At 46.0% G+C, this 23,778-nt stretch overlaps 1 protein-coding gene across 3 annotated transcripts in view; it reads left to right on the top strand.

Annotated features, from left to right (window-relative positions):
* The first annotated feature begins 17,139 nt into the window (after window positions 1-17,139).
* Window positions 17,140-23,778, top strand: part of LOC132772999 (sodium-dependent lysophosphatidylcholine symporter 1-like) — a 32,860-nt gene continuing 26,221 nt past the window's right edge. For all 3 annotated transcript variants that reach the window (XM_067468269.1, XM_060771865.2, XM_067468270.1), the window contains exons 1-2: window positions 17,140-17,254; window positions 22,840-22,959. In XM_067468269.1, coding sequence (XP_067324370.1) covers window positions 17,189-17,254; window positions 22,840-22,959 — 186 coding nt within the window. In that variant the 5' untranslated portion in view covers window positions 17,140-17,188. The remainder of the gene's footprint in view (window positions 17,255-22,839; window positions 22,960-23,778) is intronic.

Genomic DNA, 23,778 nt, shown 5'->3' with positions numbered 1-23,778 from the left:
GTATACAGAGATGCGGTCACGCAGGTAGGCGGGTCCCAAACCATTCAGGGCTTTGTAGGTAAGAACCTGCACCTTGAATTGGGTCCTGTAGATGAAAGGCAGCCAGTGGAGCTCCTTAAACAGTAGGGATGACCTCTCTCTGTAAAGGACCCCGGTTAACAACCTGGCTGCTGCCCGTTGCATCATCTGAAATTTCCGGGCCGTTTTCAAGGGCAGCCCCACATAGAGTGCATTGCAGTAATCCAATCTAGAGGTGACTATGGCGTGGACCACCTTGGCCAGATCCACCTTCCTGAGGTTGCAGTTGGTGCACGAGTCTTAATTGTGCAAAGGCCCTCCTGGCCACCACCGACGCCTGAGCCTCAAACGTAAGTGAAGAATCCAGGAGGACCCCCATAAATAAATGTACAACAGAGTAACTTATTAGCAACAGCGTGACCCGGCACCACTAGCACACATCGATAGAACAAAAACACACAGAGCAATGGTATCTCTTCCATAGGAGGGTTTTATTTATAGCAAAATACAGTGTTTCCTTGCTGCTTCGTGGTTTATTTACCGCGGACTCGCTCTTTTGCGGTTTTCCCTGCACCTTCACAGCGATCCTCCTCACCTTCCCTCCATCCCTCCTATCCTTCCTTCCTCTGCCATGGTGCCAGAGTGGGCTTCTTCCCAGCAGCCCCTTTGGCGGCAGGAAAAGTTCCCACCAATGGAGTAGCCAACCAATGGGAGGCGACACCCTGCTCTCCCTCGATTGTATGGGCTTTGGAAGGCCACACCAGGCAGTGTGCCTTCCCTTGGCGGCGAACAGCGGTGGCGGAAGCAGCAGGGACGCGGCAGCACTGTTTGGAAGCAGGTTTGCTTTGGGACTTTGGCCCAATTTTTGGTTGGGGGAGTTTTGGTCTCCTGGGACTTCCTCCTTGGCTGGCCTTGAGCTCCCTCCCTCCCTGTATTGAGTATTCATGCCAAGTTTGGTGGTGATCCATCATGGTTTGAGTCCACAGTGCTCTCTGGATTTAGGTGAACTACAACTCTCTTTGAATACCCCAATTTCGCAGGTTTTCACTTATCACAGGGGGGTCCTGGAACGGAACCCCCACAATAAGTGAGGGAACACTGTAATATGGTTGCACTATTTACAAGAACAAGGTTTCTATAACACAAATAAAGTTCAACCTTCACATTGAAGCTTCACACACGAGGTCTTCTCATAGTGAGGCCTACCTCACACTCTGAGGCTTTTCTCCCACAGTCAGGCCTCCTATGACTGAGATCTGTTCTCCCACTGAGGTTCTTCTCTCACACTGAGAGCTCTCTCAAACTGAGGTGTTAGTAGGCATCAGGCACATTTGCTTATAGAATCATAGAAGCAAAGAGTTGGAAGAGACCTCATGAGCCATCCAGTCCAACCCCATTCTGCCAAGAAGCAGGAATATTGCATTCAAAGCACCCCTGACAGATGGCCATCTAGCCTCTGTTTAAAAACCTCCAAAGAAGGAGCCTCCACCACACTCCGGGGCAGAGAGTTCCACTGCTGAACGGCTCTCACAGTCAGGAAGTTCTTCCTCATGTTCAGATGGAATCTCCTCGTAGTTTGAAGCCACTACTCCATGTCCTAGTCTCCAGGGAAGAAGACTGTGACTTCCTATATTGAACTACAGCTTTTGCTGAGTCATTGCATCCATTTAACCCAGTGGTTCTCAACCTGTGGGTCCCCAGGTATTTTGATCTTCAACTCCTAGAAATCCCAGCTGGTCAACCAGGACTGTGGCGCAGTTGGCTGGGAGTCAGTTGCATTAAGATCACTACTGACCGAAAGGTCATGAGTCCGAAGCCAGCCCGGGTTGGAGTGAGCTTCCGAGCAAATTGTGTAGCTTGCTGTCGACCTTTGCAGTCTGAAAGACAACTGCATCTCACAAGTAGGAAATTTAGGTACTGATTATGCGGGGAGGCTAATTTAACTAATTTACGAGGCCATAAAAATCTCCAGCAAGCATGCAAAGACTGAGGAAGTACTACATCAGCGTCACAAATGGATGGTGAAGTGACATCTCTCCTGGTGGCCAGAGGGTTCAAGCAGACAAGAGTTTTTTCTCCCACCCTGGACATTTCACAGATATATAAACCTCAACTGCCCAATTTCCAACAGATTTTCACAACCCGCTGCAGCACCAGGGGAGCATTAATATACATCCGTGGAAAAAAAAAAACACAGAGCAAAGATTAAAACACCAATACTAATAAATCATAGTTTAAAATGGACTGGGTAGTCCTGCCCTTAAAATCTTATCCTAAGGAAGTTCACTATTTCTAGAAAAATGAGAAAAAAGGATGAAGTCAAACATTCTGTATGCACTACACTGTGCATTTGTCTGTTGAGGTGACAATTATGCAAAGTTAATGGGACAGTCCAACGACATCTGGAGGGGTTTGCAATGCACCATTCCCATATTTTTCCTTAGAGGGTGAATGCACAAAGACCATGCTTGGGACTGTTCAGTGCTCCAAACTCAGGCTCAAGCTCTGAATTTAGGATAAGATTACGGTCCCCTGGTAGCACTGCACTGCTGAACTTGCTGACCAAACTTGCACAGAAATCCCTGCCATGGGCAGCAGGGAGCTTTGGTGTTGCTTAACTGCTAGGGTAGCCCTTTGAGTTTTGTTTATCAAAGGAAAGTGGTGTATCGTTATCATCATCATCATCATCATCCCATTGGAGCCCCCGGTGGCTGGCAGGACTGAAGACCGACAACTCACAGGTTCAAATCCGGGGAGAGGCAGATGAGCTCCCTCTATCAGCTCCAGCTCCTCATGCGGGAATATGAGAGAAGCCTCCCACAAGGATGATAAAAACATCAATTCATCCGGGTGTCCCCTGGGCAACATCCTTGCAGACGGCTAATTCTCTCACACCAGAAGCAACTTGCAGTTTCTCAGGTCGCTCCTGACACGACAAAAAAAAAATCATTATCCCATCCTTGGGATTTGAAGTTTGTTGCACCAAAAGCTGCTTTGAGTCTCCTTGTGGAGAAAAGTAGGGTAAAAATAAACATAATAATAGTGAATAACGTAAAATTAGGATCCCCTGGTGGTGCAGTGGGTTAAACCGCTGAGCTGCTGAACTTGCTGACCGAAAGGTCTGGTTCAAAAAAACTAAGGATCACCAGCCACAATATAATATAATATAATATAATATAATATAATATAATATAATATAACATAAGGAGCCCCCGCTGATGCAGTGGGTTAAACCGCTGAGCTGCTGAACTTGCTGACCGAAAGGTCTGGTTCAAAAAAACGGAGGGTCACCAGCCACAATATAATATAATATAATATAATATAATATAATATAATATAATATAATATAATATTATAAGGAGCCGCCGCTGATGCAGTGGGTTAAACCACTGAGCTGCTGAACTTGCTGACCGAAAGGTCTGGTTCAAAAAAACTAAGGATTACCAGCCACAATAAATATAATATTATAATATAATATAATATAAGGAGCCCCCGCTGGTGCAGTGGGCTAAACTGCTGAGCTGCTGAACTTGCTGACCGAAAGGTCTAGCTCAAAACAACTGAGGATCACCAGCCACAATATAATACAATATAATATAATATAATATAAGGAGCCCCCGCTGATGCAGTGGGTTAAACCGCTGAGCTGCTGAACTTGCTGACCGAAAGGTCTGGTTCAAAAAAACTGAGGATCACCAGCCACAATATAATATAATATAATATAATATCTGTATATATAATAAAGAAGAGTGTTTGTTTGTATAGGACAGAGGGCGGACAGAGGGCGGACAGAGGGAGGAAGGTGTATGTGGCAGCGTTCTGATTGGCTGCCGCTGTGGTGCTATTTGCATATGGTCTCTGATTGGGCAGCTTCAATAGGAGCCCCTGGTGGAGAAGAGGGTTCATGGCAGAAACGGGGCATGACAGAAGGAAATTTGCATATGGTCTCTGACTGGCCAGCCTCAAATCCAACATTCCGAGGTGAGAAAGAGAGGAAAGGAAAGGCCGGGGCCTGGGTCAGAACATGCCACATGGAGCTCCAATGACCCACTCTACTTCCTGGTGCAGTTTGGAGGAGGACAGACCATGGATGATGGGACTTCAAGTACCTTAACTCCCTTCCAAAGATTGCTGCAACCCTCTTCTAATGACCAATCAAGACCACACTTGGCACACAGAGCCCCCATGATCCACTCTACATCCTGCTGCAGTTTGAAAGGGGATGGACTTTGGATGATGGGACTTACACTACCTTCACTCACTTACTGACACCACTGCCACCCTCATCTAATGACTGATAAAGACCAAACTTGGCACACAGAGCCCCCATGACCCACTCTATATCCTGCTGCTGTTTGTAGGAGGATGGCCCATGGATGATGGGACTTCAAGTACCTTCACTCACTTCCTGAAAATAATGCAGCTGTTATCCAAAGACCTATAAAGACCAAACTTGGCATACAGAACCGCCATTACCCACTTTCTCTAATAACCCGGGCAACGCCGGGTCCCCAAGCTAGTAATATAATATAATATAATATAAGGAGCCGCCAGTGGTGCAGCGGGTTAAACTGCTGAGCTGCTGAACTTGCTGACCAAAAGGTCAGTGGTTTGAAAAAACTGAGAATCACCAGCCATAATACATATAATATAATATAATATAATATAATATAATATAATATAAGGAGCCGCCAGTGGTGCAGCGGGTTAAACTGCTGAGCTGCTGAACTTGCTGACCAAAGGTCAGTGGTTTGAAAAAACTGAGAATCACCAGCCACAATATAATATAATATAATATAATATAATATAAGGAGCCGCCAGTGGTGCAGCGGGTTAAACTGCTGAGCTACTGAACTTGCTGACCAAAAGGTCAGTGGTTTGAAAAAACTGAGAATCACCAGCCATAATATAATATAATATAATATAAGGAGCCACCAGTGGTGCAGCGGGTTAAACTGCTGAACTGCTGAACTTGCTGACCAAAAGGTCAGTGGTTTGAAAAAACTGTGGATCACCAGCCACAATATAATATAGTATAATATAATATAATATCATAATATAATATAATATAATACAATATATAGAACCCCTGGTGGTGCAGTGGGTTAAACCGCTGAGCGGCTGAACTTGTTCACTGAAAGGTCATTGGTTCGAATCCAGGGAGTGGGGTGAGCTCCTGCTGTTAGCCCCAGCTTCTGCCAACCTAGCAGTTCAAAAACATTCAAATGTGAGTAGATCAATAGGTACCGCTTCTGCGGGAAAGTAATGGCGCTCCATGCAGTCATGCCAGCCACATAGCCTTGGAGGTGTCTATGGACAACGCTGGCTCTTCGGCTTGGAAATGGAGATGAGTACCACCCCTCACTTACTTACTTAGTTACTTAGGCGATCCGTCATTGGCCGAGTAGGATAGTCTTCCAGGATCAGTATTCTGGTGGGTCCGTAGGTGACTGGAGCCCTGTTCTTGATCTGCATCTTCTCCCACAGTGAGTGCATTGGTTTCCAAGTGGAAGGCAGTCTCGGTCAGGGTTGGCTTGATGTGCCTTCCTCTTGGCACGTTTCTCTCTTTCACCCTCCATTCGTGCCTCTTCAAATTCTGCAGCACTGCTGGTCACAGCCGACCTCCAGCTGGAGCGCTCAAGGGCCAGGGCTTCCCAGTTCTCAGAGTCCCACACGACTAGGACTTAATGTCAGGGGAAATACTTACCTTTACCTTTTTTGCTTGCTATATCCACACTCTGCCTCTGGGTGGCACTATTGCACCTGAACTTCACTTTGATGCAGGTGAGCTGCCAGGTTTCCTCCAGAAAAGCAGCAGGTATTTTGGCTTTGCAGATGCTCTTTCTTGACCTAGGAAGTGTTTCCCTATTTGATTGACCCCCCTTTCCCTGGCCATGCTCTCCCTCTTCTGTCTCAAAATCTTAGATAACATTGGATTACGGAGATGCGCTATTAATTACATTTTTGATTGATGGCACGAAAGAGAACGAAGTTGGTAAAGAAAGAGCCATATTCTGTGCTTGATTCTTCCAAGCTGAAAAGGTTCAAAATCCCACAAGTAGAGATGGCAATATTTGCATAGAAGTTGGCATATTGTGTTTATATTTGCTCAGGACGAATAGTACACGTTTGCAAGCCACTGGTTTCTAAAGTTTCCAAGGAGAGATTACACCATTGTTGCTTTGTTGTTCATTCGTTCAGTCGTCTCCGACTCTTCGTGACCTCATGGACCAGTCCACGCCAGAGCTCCCTGTCGGCGGTTACCACCCCCAGCTCCCTCAAGGTCAGTCCAGTCACTTCAAGGATGCCATCCATCCATCTTGCCCTTGGTCGGCCCCTCTTCCTTTTGCCTTCCACTTTCCCCAGCATAATTGTCTTCTCTAGGCTTTCCTGTCTCCTCATGATGTGGCCAAAGTACTTCAACTTTGTCTCTAGTATCTTTCCCTCCAGTGAGCAGTCGGGCTTTATTTCCTGGAGGATGGACTGGTTGGATCTTCTCGCAGTCCAAGGCACTCTCAGCACTTTCCTCCAACACCACAGCTCAAAAGCATCGATCTTCCTTCGCTCAGCCTTCCCTAAGGTCCAGCTCTCACATCCGTAGGTGACTACAGGGAATACCATGGCTTTGACTAGGCGGATCTTTGTTGCCAGTCTGATGTCTCTACTCTTCACTATTTTATCGAGACTGGACATTGCTCTCCTCCCAAGAAGTAAGCGTCTTCTGATTTCCTGGCTACAGTCTGCATCTGCAGTAATCTTTGCCCCTAGAAATACAAAGTCTGTCACGGCCTCCACGGTTTCTCCCTCTATTTTCCAGTTGTCAATCATTCTTGTTGCCATAATCTTGGTTTTTTTGACGTTTAGCTGCAACCCGGCTTTTGCGCTTTCTTCTTTCACCTTGATTAGAAGGCTCCTCAGATCCTCCTCGCTTTCGGCCATCAGAGTGGTGTCATCTGCATATCTGAGGTTGTTGATGTTTCTTCCAGCAATTTTCACCCCAGCCTTGCATTCATCCAGCCCCGCACATCGCATGATGTGTTCTGCATACAAGTTAAAAAGGTTGGGTGAGAGGATGCAGCCTTGCCGTACGCCTTTCCCAATCTGGAACCAGTGTGTTGTTCCGTGGTCAGTTCTGACTGTTGCTACTTGGTCCTTGTACAGATTCCTCAGGAGAGAGACAAGGTGGCTTGGGATGCCCATCCCACTAAGAACTTGCCACAATTTATTATGATCCACACAGTCAAAGGCTTTAGAATAGTCAATGAAGCAGAAGTAGATGTTTTTCTGAAACTCCCTGCCTTTCTCCATTATCCACCGGATATTGGCAATCTGGTCTCTCGTTCCTCTGCCTTTTCTGAACCCAGCTTGAACATCTGGCAACTCTCGCTCCATGTATTGCTGGAGTCTTCCTTGCAGGATCTTGAGCATTACCTTACTGGCATGAGAAATAAGGGCCACTGTACGGAAGTTGGAGCAGTCTTTCGCATTTCCCTTTTTTGGTATGGGGATATAAGTTGATTTTTTTCCAGTCTGATGGCCATTCTTGTGTTTTCCATATTTGCTGGCAAATGGCATGCATCACCTTGACAGCATCATCTTTTAAGATTTTAAACAGTTCAGCTGGGATCCCGTCGTCTCCTGCTGCCTTGTTGGTAGCAATGCTTCTTAAGGCCCATTCAACCTCACTCCTCAGGATGTCTGGTTCTAATTCATTCACCACACCGTCATAACTATCCTCAATATTATTATCCTTCTTATACAGATCTTCTGTATAGTCTCGCCACCTTCTCTTTATCTCTTCAGCTTCTGTTAGGTCCTTGCCATCTTTGTTTCTTATCATACCAATTTTTGCCTGAAATTTACCTCCATTGTTGCTAATGGGTACAAATATTGCACCCAGTCCCTGGGAAAATACAGCACTAATTTGCTACTGATTTGAACCACAGAGAAGGGGCATCTACACTACAGAATTGATGTAGGTTAGCACTACTTTAACTGCCATGGATCACTGCTGTGTTCTATTTCTTCTGTATATTATTTTGCAACTGTTTATTTTTATTTTGCTACTTTATGTATCTTATTGTGATGTAATTTTTCGTTGCTTTGTATCTTATTTTGTTACGTTGTATTTTCAGGCTTAGCCTCATGTTAGCCGCCCCGGGTCCCCTTTGGGGAGATGGTGGCGGGGTATAAATAATAATAATAATAATAATAATAATTATTATTATTATTATTATTATAGAATCATAGAATCATAGAGTTGGAAGAGACCTCATGGGCCATCCAGTTCAACTCCCTGCAAAGAATCAGGAATATTGCATTCAAATCACCCCTGACAGATGGCCATCCAGCCTCTGTTTAAAAGCTTCCAAAGAAGGAGCCTCCACCATATTATTATTATTATATGACTGAACATTAGGAAGAACTTTCTGACTGTGAGAGCTGTTCAGCAGTGGAACTCTCTGCCCCGGAGCGTGGTGTAGGCTCCTTCTTTGGAGGCTTTTAAACAGAGGCTGGATGGTCATCTGTCGGGGTTGCTTTGAAGGCAATTTTCCTGCTTCTTGGCAGAATGGGGGGGTTGGACTGGATGGCCAACCAGGTCTCTTCCGACTTACCTTTCCGCAGAAGTGGTACCTATTGATCTACTTGCATTTTGCATGTTTTGAACTGCTAGGTTGGCAGAAGCTGGGGCTAATAAAAGGAGCTCACCTTGCTCCTAGGAGTCGAACCACCAACCTTTCAGACAGCAAGTTCGGCAGCTCAGCGGTTTAACCAGGGGGCCCTTTGTTACATAATATTATTATTTTTCCTGCTGCCTTCTATCTTTCCAAATATTATTGTCTTTTCTAGGAATATATCTTGATTTCCAAGAAGAGCTTAGTCCTGATTTGTATGCATACATCTCTTCGCCAGTGTCACATTTCAAAGGAATTGATTTTCTTATTGGATCTCTTTCCTCTCTAGCTTTCACCATCATACACAGAAAAGGGACATGAACAACCCTAACTTTAGTATTTAGTGATTTATCTTTACACCTCAAAGTCTTCTCTAAATCCACTTCCAAGTCCTAATGGTAAAGGTAAAGAACTAAAATTCCAAAGGTAAAATCCTTCATGTCCCTTTGACATTAAGTATAGTTGTATCTGATGTTATGGGAGTGGTTCTCATCTCCATTTCCAAGCTGAGGAGCCGGTGTCATCCATAGACTTCTCCAAGGTGATGTGACCGGCATGACTGCATGGAGTGCCGTTACCTTCCTGCATAAGTGGTACCTATTTCTCAGCTCACTTTTGCATACTCTAGAACTCTAGGTTGGCAGAAGCTGGGGCTAACAGCAGGAGCTCACCCCACCCCTGGATTCAAACCACTGCTTAAGCGGCTGGGGGGGGGGGGAAGGAAAGGGCCTGAGGGTGTTAGGAATGATGAGAGTTGGAGTCCAAAACCCCTGGAGGGAGGGCCCAAGTTGGCCCATGCCTATGTTAAACCAACCAAGAGGTATGGATACATGCATACAATGCAATAACAAAATGTATGGGGATTCCACATATCGCGTGTAAACAGTTAATTTATATAGATATTTAAATGTATATGATTTACTGCTTATTTTGCATAGACATGGAGGTTTTCTCTTTATGTTTGCAACCCACCCAATGGCATGTTGCAAATGCAGAGGTCGGAAAGTTCTGCTGCAGAATGAATGCAGGCAATCCTGGGAATTATAGGGCTTGTTCTCAAGGGTCTGGAGAACAAGCCCTGTGAGGAGCGGCTTAAAGAGCTGGGCATGTTTAGGCTGAAGAAGAGAAGGCTGAGAGGAGACATGATAGCCATGTATGCTAACCTTAAAAACTCTGGCATAGACACTAAGAACTGGGAAGCCCTGGCCCCTGAGTGCTCCAGCTGGAGGTCAGCTGTGACCAGCAGTGCTGTAGAATTTGAAGAGGCATGAATCCTGCAAATCTCTTGGGAAGACAAGCAGATAAATGTCAGCATGCTGGAAGAAGCAAAGACCACCAGCATTGAAGTGATGGTCCTCCGTCAGCAGCTCAGCGGTTTAACCCGCTGCACCACCAGAGCGCCTGAGTCCTACTGGTCACCAAATGTAATAATATCTTCTCTGTGACTACTGATACCGATGTCTTGAATATATAGACCCGATATCCTCTGTATCTCCATGGCACTGATGAGGCATGTGTGCCTGAACAAAAATAATCCCTCTCACCAGAGATGATTCAGCTGTTCACAATGACTTACTGTGCAGAAACAGATGGCATCACAATGTGCTATTAACACTCTTACTCATACTCCGAATATAGTTAGCTTACCATGTCAAACTCCTAGGATGCATCTGCACTGTAGAATTAATGCAGTTTGGTCCCACTTTAACTCCCATGACTCCATAATAAGGAATTCTAGGAGTTGTAGTTTTACAAAGGCTTATACTTTCTCTGCCAACCAGTGCTGGTGCTTCTCCAAACTACAACTCCCAGATTCCATAGCATTCAGACATGGCAGTTAAAACTTGGGCCCTCCAGGTGTTTGGGACTCCAACTCCCACAATTCCTAACAGCCGGTAGGCTGTTAGGAATTGTGGGAGTTGGAATCCCAAACTCCTGGAGGGCTGAAGTTTGCCCATGTCTGAATTGTAAAGCCTTGGAATCGATTTTGGACTGCAACACTTAATACTCCCTAAGCAGAGGCATTTCTCTGCACTACTACTCTTGGAATATGCTTTTGGATTACCATGCCCAGAATCCCCAAACATCCACTGCTGTTCCTTTGCAATAAGACAGCGTTTCTCAACGCCAAAGACCATCAGAAAACACACTATTTTCTGTTGCTCATGTGGGTTCTGTGTGGGAAGTTTGGCCCAATTCTATCACTGGTTGGATTCAGAATACTCTTCAATTGTAGGTGAACTATAAATCCCAGCAACTACAACTCCCAAGTGTCAAGGTCTATTTTCCCAAAACTTCACCAGTGTTCACATTTGGGCATATTGAGTATTTGTGCCAAGTTGGGTCAAGTTCCATCATTGTTAGAGTCCACAGTGCTCTCTGGATGTAGGTGAACTACAACTCCCAAACTACAACTCCCAAACCCTTCCAGTATTTTCTGTTGGTCATGGGAATTCTCTGTGGCAAGTATGATTCAATTCCATCGTTGGTGGAGTTCAGAATCCTCTTTGATTGTAGGTGAACTATAAATCCCAGCAACTACAACTCCCAAATGACAAAATCAACCCCCTCCAAACCCTACTAGTATTCAAATTTGGGTGTATTGGGTATTTGTGCCAAATTTGGTCCAATGAATGAAAATACATTCTGCATATCAGATACGAGGGTTGAATGAAAAGTAATACCTCCACCTTGGTTACTTGGGTTTGGATGGGAATATTTTAATAAATCAAACGCAGAAACAATCCTTAGAATGTGTTCTTTAACTACCACCATTCATTTTACCTCATAATCACCAGACAATTGGATACATTTTTGCCAATGATGAACAAGTTTTCTGAAGCCGTCACAGAAGAAGTCAACACTCTGTTTCCACACCAAGAGTCTCATAGTTCTCTCATCCTGGGTACTCATTGTGCACAGATCTTCTGATATCCAAGCAAAGCAATAATGTGACCCACACGTTCTTGTGAAATGCCGATTATTCTTGAAATTTCTCTCTGAGTGATACGACAATCGTCCTGAATCAATCTGTCAACCTTTTGCTTGTGAAACTCGGTGGTTGCTGTCACAGGACGTCCAACTCTTTGTTTGTCACGCAAGTCGGATGTTCCCACCTCAACATCTTTAAACTTTCTCGCCCAACGATGCACAGTACTCACATCAACACAATCACCATAAACAGCTTACATTCTATGATGAATCACCTTCTGCTGTCAAGAGTTAATGACTGCACGTTGCTTAAGTTTGACCAACCATCTGCGCAGGGTTCCATACTTCGCACTTTAACAACACAACTGTTCAATGCCAAGGCTTCCCACCAAAATGGAACTGTAGAGGAGAGTCTACTGAACAAGACAGTACCTGCCGCATACCAGTACTGCCATCTGTTGAGGAGTTACGAAGGTGGAGGCATTACTTTTCATTCAACCCTCGTATTTACATGATGACTCATCACAGTAGCAAAATAACAATTATGAAGTAGCAATGAAAATAATTTTATAGTTGGGGGTCACCACAACATGAGGAACTATATTAAGGGGTCTCGGCTTTAGGAAGGTTGAGAAACACTGTGCTAGGAGGTTCTGGCCAACGACAATGTAGTTAATACTAGCCGTCCCCTGCCATGCGTTGTTGTGGCCCACATGGGGGTTCTGTGTGGGAGGTTTGACCCAATTCTATTGTTGGTAGGGTTCAGAATGCTCTGTGATTGTAGGTGAACTATAAATCCCAGCAACTACAACTCCCAAATGTCAAGATTCTATTTTCCCCAAACTCCACCAGTGTTCACATTTGGGCATATTGAGTATTGTAGAGGTTGGTCCAGATCCATCATTGTTTGAGTCCGCAATGATCTTGGGATGTAGGTGAACTACAACTCCAAAACCAAAGGACACTGTCCAACCAAATCCAGTAATTTCTGTTGGTCATGGGAGAATGGTGTGTCAAGTTTGGTTATTTTCCATCGTTGGTGGGGTTCGGAATGCTCTTTGATTGTAGGTGAACTATAAATCCCAGCAACTACAACTCCCAAATGTCAAGATTCTATTTTCCCCAAACTCCACCAGTGTTCACATTTTGGGCATATTAAGTATTGTAGAGGTTGGTCCAGATCCATCATTGTTTGAGTCCACAGCGCTCTCTGGATGTACGTGAACTACAACTCCAAAACCAAAGGACACTGCCCACCAAAGCCTTCCAGTAATATCTGTTGGTCATGGGAGAATGGTGTTCCAAGTTTGGTTCAATTCCATCATTGGTGGGGTTCAGAATGCTCTGTGATTGTAGGTGAACTATAAATCTCAGCAACTACAACTCCCAAATGACAAAATCAATTTTTTTGAGTGAAGGACATACATTGGGTTGCTGTGTGTCTTGTGTCCAAATTTGGTGTCAATTTGTCCAGTGGTTTTTTAGTTCTGTTAATCCCACAAACAAACATTACATTTTTATTTATATAGATTGTTATTATGGCCATCTGTCAGGGGTTGGATGGCCATCTGTCAGGGGTGATTTGAATGCAATATTCCTGCTTCTTGGCAGGGGGTTGGACTGGATGGCCCAGGAGGTCTCTTCCAACTCTTTGATTCTATGATTCTATTCACCTTTCCTCTTGGAGTGGAACCAAGGAGAAGGCCTCCGAGTATTGTGGGATAGATCTGGACTTCTCCCCATGTTTGCACCCCTAATGAGCTCTTTTTCTCTTGCTCCTTGAGTATATTAGATTTTGGAATAGGTCCCATCCATCCATCCATCCATCCCTGGAGGAAGGTGGGCGTCCCTTTCGTCACACAGCTGAGTGAGAAAGACAAAAGCTTCCCTGACTCAGTCCCATTATTATGCACTAACTTGGGTGACTCACCTCGCACAAAAAGACTTTAAAAGACAGCAAAAGGAGGAGGAGGAGGAGGAAAGGAAACGGGTTGCTGTCTCTTGTGTTTTTCTTCTCCTTCCTATGCTTAATTTGACAACAGCTCCCAGAATCCCCCTTGGAGCAGGTCCATTTGTTTGCCTTCTGGCAAACAAACTAGTCCAATGTGGGCTAGGCAAAACTATGGTGAGGTGGATCTGGAATTGGTTAAATGGACGAACCCAGAGGGTGATTCTCCCCAATGCTTCCTCTTCATCCTGGAAAGAAGGGACAAGTGGAGTGCCACAAGCAGGGTTCCGTCCTGGGCCCGGTCCTGATCAGGATCTTTATTAATGACTTAGATGAAGGGTTAGAAGGCAGGATCATCAAGTTTGCAGACGACACCAAATTGGGAGGGATAGCCAAGACTCCAGAGGACAGGAGCAGAATTCAGAACGATCTTGACAGAATAGAGAGATGGGCCAAAACTAACAAAATGAAGTTCAACAGGGACAAATGCAAGATACTCCACTTTGGCAGGAAAAACGAAATGCAAAGATACAGAATGGGAGACAATGCCTGGCTTGAGAGCAGTACGTGTGGAAAAGATCTTGGAGTCCTCGTGGACAACAAGTTAAACATGAGCCAACAATGTGATGTGGCGGCAAAAAAGCCAATGGGATTTTGGCCTGCATCAATAGGAGCCTAGTGTCTAGATCTAGGGAAGTCATGCTCCCCATGCTCTATTCCGCTTTGGTTAGACCACACCTGGAATATTGTGTCCAATTCTGGGCACCACAATTGAAGAGAGATATTGACCAGCTAGAATGTGTCCAGAAGAGGGTGACTAAAATGATCAAGGGTCTGCAGAACAAGCCCTATGAGGAGCGGTTTAAGGAGCTGGGCATGTTTAGCCTGAAGAAGAGAAGGCTGAGAGGAGATATGATAGCCATGTATAAATATGTGAGAGGAAGCCACAGGGAGGAGGGAGCAAGCTTGTTTTCTGCTTCCCTGGAGACTAGGACGCGGAACAATGGCTTCAAACTACAAGAGAGGAGATTCCATCTGAACATGAGGAAGAACTTCCTGACTGTGAGAGCCGTTCAGTAGTGGAACTCTCTGCCCCGGAGTGTGGTGGAGGCTCCTTCTTTGGAAGCTTTTAAACAGAGGCTGGATGGCCATCTGTCAGGGGTGATTGGAATGCAATATTCCTGCTTCTTGGCAGAATGGGGTTGGACTGGATGGCCCATGAGGTCTCTTCCAACTCTTTGATTCTATGATTCTAGTGTCATCCCCTTTTCCTGTGCTCATCAATTCAGGGAAAGGAGATGGACCATGTCACCACCATTCCTAGCCAGCAACGGAACTCCACCTAAGTTCCTGACTGCCATAGGTGCCTCTATTCTATGATTCTATGATTCTATGATTGCTGGAAGAGCACTTTGGTTTTCTCGATGTTCAATGACAGGCCGAGCTTCTTGTATGCTTCCACGAAGGTGTTTAGAGTGGCTTAGAATCATAGAATCATAGAATCAAAGAGTTGGAAGAGACCTCATGGGCCATCCGGTCCAACCCCATTCTGCCAAGAAGCAGGAATATTGCATTCAAATCACCCCTGACAGATGGCCATCCAGCCTCTGCTTAAAAGCTTCCAAAGAAGGAGCCTCCACCACACTCCGGGGCAGAGAGTTCCACTGCTGAACGGCTCTCACAGTCAGGAAGTTCTTCCTCATGTTCAGATGGAATCTCCTCTCTTGTAGTTTGAGGTCTTCTTCTGAATGCACACAGACAACGTTGTCATCAGCATATTGGAGTTCTATAACAGATGTTGTTGTAACCTTGGTTTTGGCCTTGAGTCTGCTGAGGTTAAACAGCTTGCCATCTGTCCGATAGATGATTTCCACTCCGGTGGGAAGCTTTCCATCAACAAGGTGAAGTATCATAGCGATGAAGATGGAGAAGAGTTGGGGCAATGACACATCCCTGTTTGACACCAGATTCCACCTTAAATGGGTTACTTTGGGAGCCATTGCTGTCCAAGACTGTTGTCATCATGTCATCATGGAGGAGCCGCGGGATGTTCACAAATTTATTTGGGCACCCGATTTTTTGGAGGATGGTCCTGAGAGGGCTGCGATTCACTGTGTCGAATGCCTTTGCAAGGTCGAGCAATGCCATGGACAGAGGTCCATAGACAATGGAGGACCTCCTTATAGTCACACCAGAGGCCCTCCAAGTGACCAGCTATTATTATTAACTTTATTTGTACCCCGCTAGCATCTCCCGAAGGACTCGATGCAGCTTACAAAGGCCAAGGCCTCAAAACACAACATAACAATACAAAACCTAAAGCAAATTAAAAACAGCTAAAGCAATATTAAACAACAACAATAAACAATACAGCAAGACACAATAAAACTGGGCCGGGTCAGAGTAATGGGTACAGGATTAAAAGTGCTGATGTGCTGACAGTGCTGACAGGTGATATGTAAGGATTATAGGATTATTGTGCAGTGTGCAGTGTGCGGCAGTCTTAATTCTAATAAAGTGCTTCTGGGACTTGTTATTGGAGATTCCTATTCTGGGAAGGCACATCGGAACAGCCAGGTCTTCAAGTTCTTTTTAAAGATTGCCAATGTAGGGGCCTGTCTAAGATCTTTGGGGAGGGTGTTCCAGAGTTGGGGGGCCACCATGGAAAAGGCCCTGTCCCGTGTCCCCACCAAATGCGCTTGCGACGCAGGCGGAATCACGAGCAGGGCCTCTCCGGATGAACAAAGTGAGCGCGTGGGTTCATAAACGGAGATGCGGTCACACAGGTAGGATGGTCCCAAACCGTTCAGGGCTTTGTAGGTAAACACCTGCACCTTAAATTGGGCTCGGAAAATAAACGGCAGCCAGTGGAGCTCCTTGAACAGGAGGGTTGACCTCTCTCTATAAGGGGCCCCAGTTAACATCCTGGCTGCTGCCCATTGGACCAGTTGGAATTTCCGAGCCGTTTTCAAGGGCAGCCCCACGTAGAGTGCATTGCAGTTGTCCAATCTAGAGGTGATCAAGGCATGGACCACCCCGGCCAGATCAGCCTTCGCGAGGTACGGTCGCAGTTGGCGCACGAGTCTCAATTGTGCAAAAGCCCTCCCGGACACCGCCGACGCCTGAGCCTCAAGCGTAAGCGATGAATCCAAGAGGACTCCCAAACTGCAGACCTGTGGCTTCAGGGGAGTGTAACCCCGTCCAGCACAGGTTGCCACCCTATACCCTGGTCAGGTTTACGATCGACAAGGAGGACCACAAGGAGGTCTTGTTGGGATTGATCTTCAACTTGTTCTTCCTCATCCAGATAGACACAGCTCCTAGTCAAAAGACATTTAATAGAATGCCAAGTTTGCAAACTTTGTAGTTTTGTATACATTATAACTGCATTCTCAATAGAAGGGGGATTCTGGGCTGGTCCAGACCCAAATCCCAAGGGAGTGGGGCTGGTGAGGGGATGCTGGGCTGGGCGGTGGAAAGGCTGGGAGCCCCAAGGAGGGCGGCCCAATCCCGAGGTCCTGGGCGGAGTGGGAGGGTCTGGTCCGGCTTCCCTCCGCCTCCTGAAGGGTTTGGGCCAAGTCCCACTCGGGAAGGGAATCGCGAGGGGAGCCGTATCATGTCGGAAGAAGAAGAAGAAGCAGAAGGAGGAGGAAGAGGAGGAGGAGGAGACCGGCCTCGCGAGGTAGGCAAGCGCCAGCGCGTCTACACTGGGGAATGAACCCACTTTGAGACCCCCTTTTCAAAAAACTTGGGGGGAAAGAAAGATGGCAGGGAGCCTAAGGTTGTCAATGCGTATTAGACAACAGGGACAAGGAAGAGAAACCAGAGGGAAGAGACAAGGCATGGCATGGGCCAACTTGGGCTTTTCTTCCTTCCAGGGGTTTTGGACTCCAACTCCCATCATTCCTAACAGCCTCAGGCCCCTTCCTTTTCCCCCTCAGCCGCTTAAGCGGCTGAGGGGGAAAAGGAAAGGGCATAAGGCTGTTAGGAATGGTGGGAGTTGGAGTCCAAAACACCTGGAGGACCCAAGTTTGCCCAAGCCTGATCTATACCAAGGAAAGGGTCTGAGGCTGTTAGGAATTGTGGGAGTTGGAGTCCAAAACACCTGGAGGGAGGGCCCAAGTTGGCCCATACCTGCGTTAAAGCAACCCCATAGAAGAGGTATGGATACATACATACAATGCAATAACAAAATGTATGGGGATTCCGTGTATCGCATGTAAACATTTCATTTATATATATATTTAAATGTATACGATTTCTTGCTTATTTTGCATAGACTCGGAGGTTTTCTCTTTATGTTTGCAAGTTCTGCAAGTTCTGCTGCAGAATGAATGCAGGCAATCCCGGGAGTTATAGGGCTTGTTCTCAAGGGTCTGGAGAACAAGCCCTATGAGGAGCGGCTTAAAGAGCTGGGCATGTTTAGGCTGAAGAAGAGAAGGCTGAGAGGAGACATGATAGCCATGTATGCAAGGACTTTAAGATCTCCTGGAGAGGCCCTGCTCTCAGTCCCGCCATCATCACAAGTACGGTTGGTGGAAACGAGAGACAGGGCCTTCTCAGTGGTGGCCCCTTGGCTATGGAACGCCCTTCCTAGGGAGATTAGATCAGCTTCCTTGCTCCTATCATTCTGGAAGAATCTTAAGACATGGCTTATATCCGGAGTAACGGATATAATAATGGAATAACTATATGGCAGAACTGGACATTGTTTTAATGATTATCAATTGAAGTATGTTTCATTATAATGTTTGATGTTATTGTTGCTGATGTTTTTTATATTGTATATTGTAATTGTGTCCTTGGTGGCATTGAATTCTTGCCTTGTAAACCGCCTCGAGTCACTGGAAGGCTGAGAGAGGCGGTATAGAAATGTGCTAAATAAATAAATAATAAACCTTAAAAACTCTGGCATAGACACTCAAGAACTGGGAAGCCCTGGCCCCTGAGTGCTCCAGCTGGAGGTCAGCTGTGACCAGCAGTGCTGTAGAATTTGAAGAGGCACGAATCCTGCAAATCTCTTGGGAAGACAGGCAGACAAATGTCAGCATGCTGGAAGAAGCAAAGACCACCAGCATTGAAGCCATGGTCCTCCGCCATCAACTCTGCTGGACCAGCCACGTTGTTCGGATGCCCGACCACCGTCTCCCAAAGTAGTTGCTCTACTCCGAACTCAAAAACAGAAAATGGAATGTTGGAGAACAGGAAAAGAGATTTAAAGATGGGCTCAAAGCCAAATTTAAAAATTCTGGCATAGACACTGAGAACTGGGAAGCCCGGGCCCTTGAGTGCTCCAGCTGGAGGTCAGCTGTGATCAGAAGTGCTGTAGAATTTGAAGAGGCACGAATGGAGGGTGAAAGAGAGAAACATGCCAAGAGGAAGGCATGTTAAGCCAACCCTGAGCAGTACCGCCTTCTACCTGGAAACCAATGTCCTCACTGTGGGAGAAGATGTAGGTCAAGAACAGGGCTCCACAGCCACCTACAGACCCACGAGGATACTGATCTTGGAAGACTATGCTACTCGGACAACGAGGGATCGCCTAAATAAGTAACTAAGTAAGCCCTGTATAAATATGTGAGAGGAAGTCATAGGGAGGAGGGAGCGAACTTGTTTTCTGCTGCCCTGGAGACTAGGACGCAATGGAACAATGACTTCAAACTAGAAGAAAGGAGATTCCACCTGAACATTAGGAAGAACTTCCTGACTGCGAGAGCTGTTCAGCAGTGGAACTCTCTGCCCCAGAGTGTGGTGAAGGCTCCTTCTTTGGAGGCTTTTAAACAGAGGCTGGATGACCATCTGTCGAGGGTGCTTTGAATGAAGTTTTCCTGCTTCTTGACAGAATGGGGTTGAACTGGATGGCCCACAAAGTCTCTTCTAACTCTAGGATTCTATGATGCTAGGACCTAGGCACACAGAAGACTGGGTGAATTGGAAGGTGCTGAACAGCACCACGAGATGCAGAGCAGTGATGCTTGAGTGGTGATGGCACGATCGTCAGCATAGATGAAACTCTCTGCGCTCTGGCACCACGAGATACAGAGCCAACCTTAAGAAATGGGGCCACAAAGTGGAGTCCACGACATGCGAGTGTTGAGAAGAGCAAACCACAGAACACTTACTACAATGTAGTCTGAACCCTGCCACATCCACAACGGAGGACCTTAGAATCATAGAATCAAAGAGTTGGAAGAGACCTCATGGGCCATCCAGTCCAACCCCATTCTGCCAAGAAGCAGGAATATTGCATTCAAAGCACCCCAGACAGATGGCCATCCAGCCTCTGTTTAAAAGCTTCCAAAGATGGAGCCTCCACCACACTCCGGGGCAGAGAGTTCCATCGCTGAACGGCTCTCACAGTCAGGAAGTTCTTCCTCGTGTTCAGATGGAATCTCCTCTCTTGTAGGACACCAGTGACACCAACAGCTTCTGGTCAAAGGAAATCTAGCATCGTGCCAAGTTTTTAACTTGGTTTGTTTATTTAAAGACATTATAACTCTATTCTCAATTTGCTTCTGATATGATAAATAAATAACCCCTATATGGCTGATAATAATGCTTTAAATTGTTTTTAACTTAGTGTTTTATTTACTGTTTTAAATCTGTCGGGAGGGCTTGGATTGTATTTTCCCGCATCGCAGAAGGGGGTTTCTTCCAGCCCTGGGAATGTAGGAATCTTGTGTCTGGTTCCAGGCAAATAAATAAATATTTGGAATTGCTTCCAAGTCCAGTGGAGTCTCCTTCTCTGGAAGTTTTTAAACAGAGGCTTGGATGGCCATCTGCTGGGAGGGATCGGATTGTATTTTTCCACATTGCAGAAGGGAGTTTCTTCCAGCCCTGGGAATGTAGGAATCTTGTGTCTGGTTCCAGGCAAATAAATAAATATTTGGAATTGCTTCCAAGTCCAGTGGAGTCTCCTTCTCTGGAAGTTTTTAAACTGAGGCTTGCATGGCCATCTGTCGAGAGGGATCGGATTGTGTTTTCCTGCATCACAGAAGGGGGTTTCTTCCAGCACTGGGAATGTACAAATCCTGTGTCTGGTTCCGGACAACTAAATAAATATTTGGAAATGCTTCCAATTCCAGTGGAGTCTCCTTCTCTGGAAGTTTGTAAACAGAGAAGGAGACTTCTCTGTTTACAATGACCATCTCTGTTTGGATGACCATCTGTCAGGAGGGCTTGGATTGTGTTTCCCTGCATTGCAGAATGGGGTTTCTTCCAGCCCTGGGAATGTAGAAATCCTGTGTCTGGTTCCAGGAAAACAAATAAATATTTGGAATTGCTTCCGAGTCCAGTGGAGTCTCCTTCTCTGGAAGTTTTTAAACTGAGGCTTGCATGGCCATCTGTCGAGAGGGATCGGATTGTGTTTTCCTGCATCGCAGAAGGGGGTTTCTTCCAGCACTGGGAATGTACAAATCCTGTGTCTGGTTCCGGACAACTAAATAAATATTTGGAAATGCTTCCAATTCCAGTGGAGTCTCCTTCTCTGGAAGTTTGTAAACAGAGAAGGAGACTTCTCTGTTTACAATGACCATCTCTGTTTGGATGACCATCTGTCAGGAGGGCTTGGATTGTGTTTCCCTGCATTGCAGAATGGGGTTTCTTCCAGCCCTGGGAATGTAGGAATCTTGTGTCTGGTTCCAGGCAAATAAATAAATATTTGGAATTGCTTCCAAGTCCAGTGGAGTCTCCTTCTCTGGAAGTTTTTAAACAGAGGCTTGGATGGCCATCTGTCGGGAGGGATCGGATTGTGTTTTCCTGCATCACATAAGAGGGTTTCTTCCAGCCTTGGGAATGTAGGAATCTTGTGTCTGGTTCCAGGCAAATAAATAAATATTTGGAATTGCTTCCGAGTCCAGTGGAGTCTCCTTCTCTGGAAGTTTTTAAACAGAGGCTTGCATGGCCATCTGTCGAGAGGGATTGGATTGTGTTTTCCTGCATCGCAGAAGGGGGTTTCTTCCAGCCCTGGGAATGTAGGAATCTTGTGTCTGGTTCCAGACAAATAAATAAATATTTGGAATTGCCTCCGAGTCCAGTAGAGTCTCCTTCTCTGGAAGTTTTAAACAGAGGCTTGGATGGCCATCTGTCGAGAGGGCTTTGGTTGTGTTTCCTTGCATCGCAGAAGGGGGTTTCTTCCAGCCCTGGGAATGTAGAAATCCTGAGTCTGGTTTCAGACATCAATCACACTTCAGAAAGTCGATTCGCAAGCTGGACAGTGCTTGAGAAGGGAGGCCCAAATGGTCAAAGGTCTGGAAAGCAGGGATCTCTTCGAGGAGGGGCTTAAGGAGTTGGGTTGTTTTGAGCTCGAAGAAGAAGAGACCGAGAGCCGTGTCTCAATAGTGGAAAGGAGGCCACGTTGAGGAAGGGGCAAGCTTGTTATTCTGCTGCTTTGGAAACAAGGACACAATGGAGCAATGGGTCCAAATTGCAAGAAAAGAGGGGAGTATTAGGAAGCACCTCCTGATGGTAAGAGCTGCTCCAAACTCTTAACTTACACTAAGGCAAGCATGGGCCAACTTTGGCCTTCTTTGCAGGTGTTTTGGACTCCAACTCCCACCATTCCTAACAGCCTCAGGCCCTTTCCTTTTCCCCCTCAGCCGCTTAAGCGGCTGAGGGGGAAAAGGAAGGGGCCCGAGGCTGTTAGGAATGGTGGGAGTTGGAGTCCAAAACACCTGCAAGGAAGGCCAAAGTTGGCCCATGCCTGTAGTAAACTTTGTCCTCTCCAAAAGCTGAGCTCTCACCAGCCATGTAAGAAGGAGAGGGTTAAAAACTATACTCCAAAATGCCTTTGCCATCTGTCCGTGCCGCTCAGAAAGGCAACCCAAGCCGGCTGCCTCTTCCGTGACCTCTGCCCTGCTTGGACCAATGCCCTGGCAAGAAGGGCTACTGACCGGCACCAAAGAACTTGCCAAGTGGGTGAAACCTAGTAGGAAGGCTGTAGGAAGGCTGGCCACATAACCTTGGAGGTGTCTATGGACAACGGCGGCTCTTCGGCTTAGAAATTGAGATGAGCACCACACCCCAGAGTCGGACATGACTGGACTTAATGTCAGGGGAAAACCTTATTTATTTATTTATGGTATTTTATTTTATTTATTATTTATTTACTGTATTTGTATACTTTCTTTCTCAGCCAATTGGCAACTCAAGGTGGTTTCCAATCTTAACCTTTACCTATAGTCCAACACTTTTCTAGTTTTGGCTCTTGCCCTGCTTTTTGTGGAGTCAGCCTGCTCCCTTCCTCACCTGCCTGTGTCACCTGTGCAGGTAAAGGCGGCCTTGCCATTGTCCCGAAAGCTCTGCTACGCCATAGGAGGTGCTCCCTACCAGCTCACAGGCAACGCCTTGGGCTTCTTCTTCCAAATCTTCCTGCTGGACGTTGTGCAGGTGAGCTGAGAATTGTGCCCTGGACCTTTGTTTGCATGACTGCCCTTGGGAGAGGGATCCCCAGTCCTATCCCAGATGGCAACTGTTCTGTCATGCGCTGGGCCTGTATTTGATTGACTTTAAAAATAGGATGTGTAACCTTTGCCCAGCGGGAAGCCAGGGGCCCAAGGAGAAGTTCTCAGAGGTTTCCACTACAAAGAATCTTCAGATGGCTTGAGAAGTACAACAAAGTCTTTTATTAATGAAATCAAACAGGTACTTCAAGGCTTTCTTGATAAACCATTGGCTCTCTCAATCTTGTCTACAGGGAACAGGCACTATCTTCAATAACCTTTTCTTTAAAGGAAAATTCCCCTTTTTAACTTCTCCCAGGCTGCCTGAAATCCAACCCTCACTGATGTGGGCTCCGCTACCGGGCCGAACTGCTTCTCGGACGCCGAGTGGACCTACCAGTAAGGCAGTGGATATTCTCCAGCTGGAGTTCTTTAGTCTTTAAGGCTGTTTTCCTGGAAATTCTTAAAGCTGTAGGAATGCTTCCCTGGAGTTCTTAAAGCTGTTCTCCCCTGGGAATTCTTAAAAATTGAAGCTTTTGTACAGGGGAAGTTACACACATCCTATACATAAGCTAACCTGGCTGAGACTGACTAACAAAATGGCCCACTTCCCTTCCCAATTGCCCTGAGCAAGGGGCAGGACCAAAACTTAACAATGACAGATAGGTGGCCTGCCCTATGAATGCAGCCAAAAGAAGCCACCTATCTGCAGAGTCCCTGAAACTTAGGACTATAAACAAACATTAAATGCAAAGCAAACAAAATT

This window comes from Anolis sagrei, chromosome 4 (assembly GCF_037176765.1).
Source record: "Anolis sagrei isolate rAnoSag1 chromosome 4, rAnoSag1.mat, whole genome shotgun sequence".
Classification (NCBI taxonomy): domain Eukaryota; kingdom Metazoa; phylum Chordata; class Lepidosauria; order Squamata; family Dactyloidae; genus Anolis; species Anolis sagrei.
Note: the sequence above shows the minus strand (reverse complement) of the source record. Positions and strands in the feature narration are given on the sequence as shown.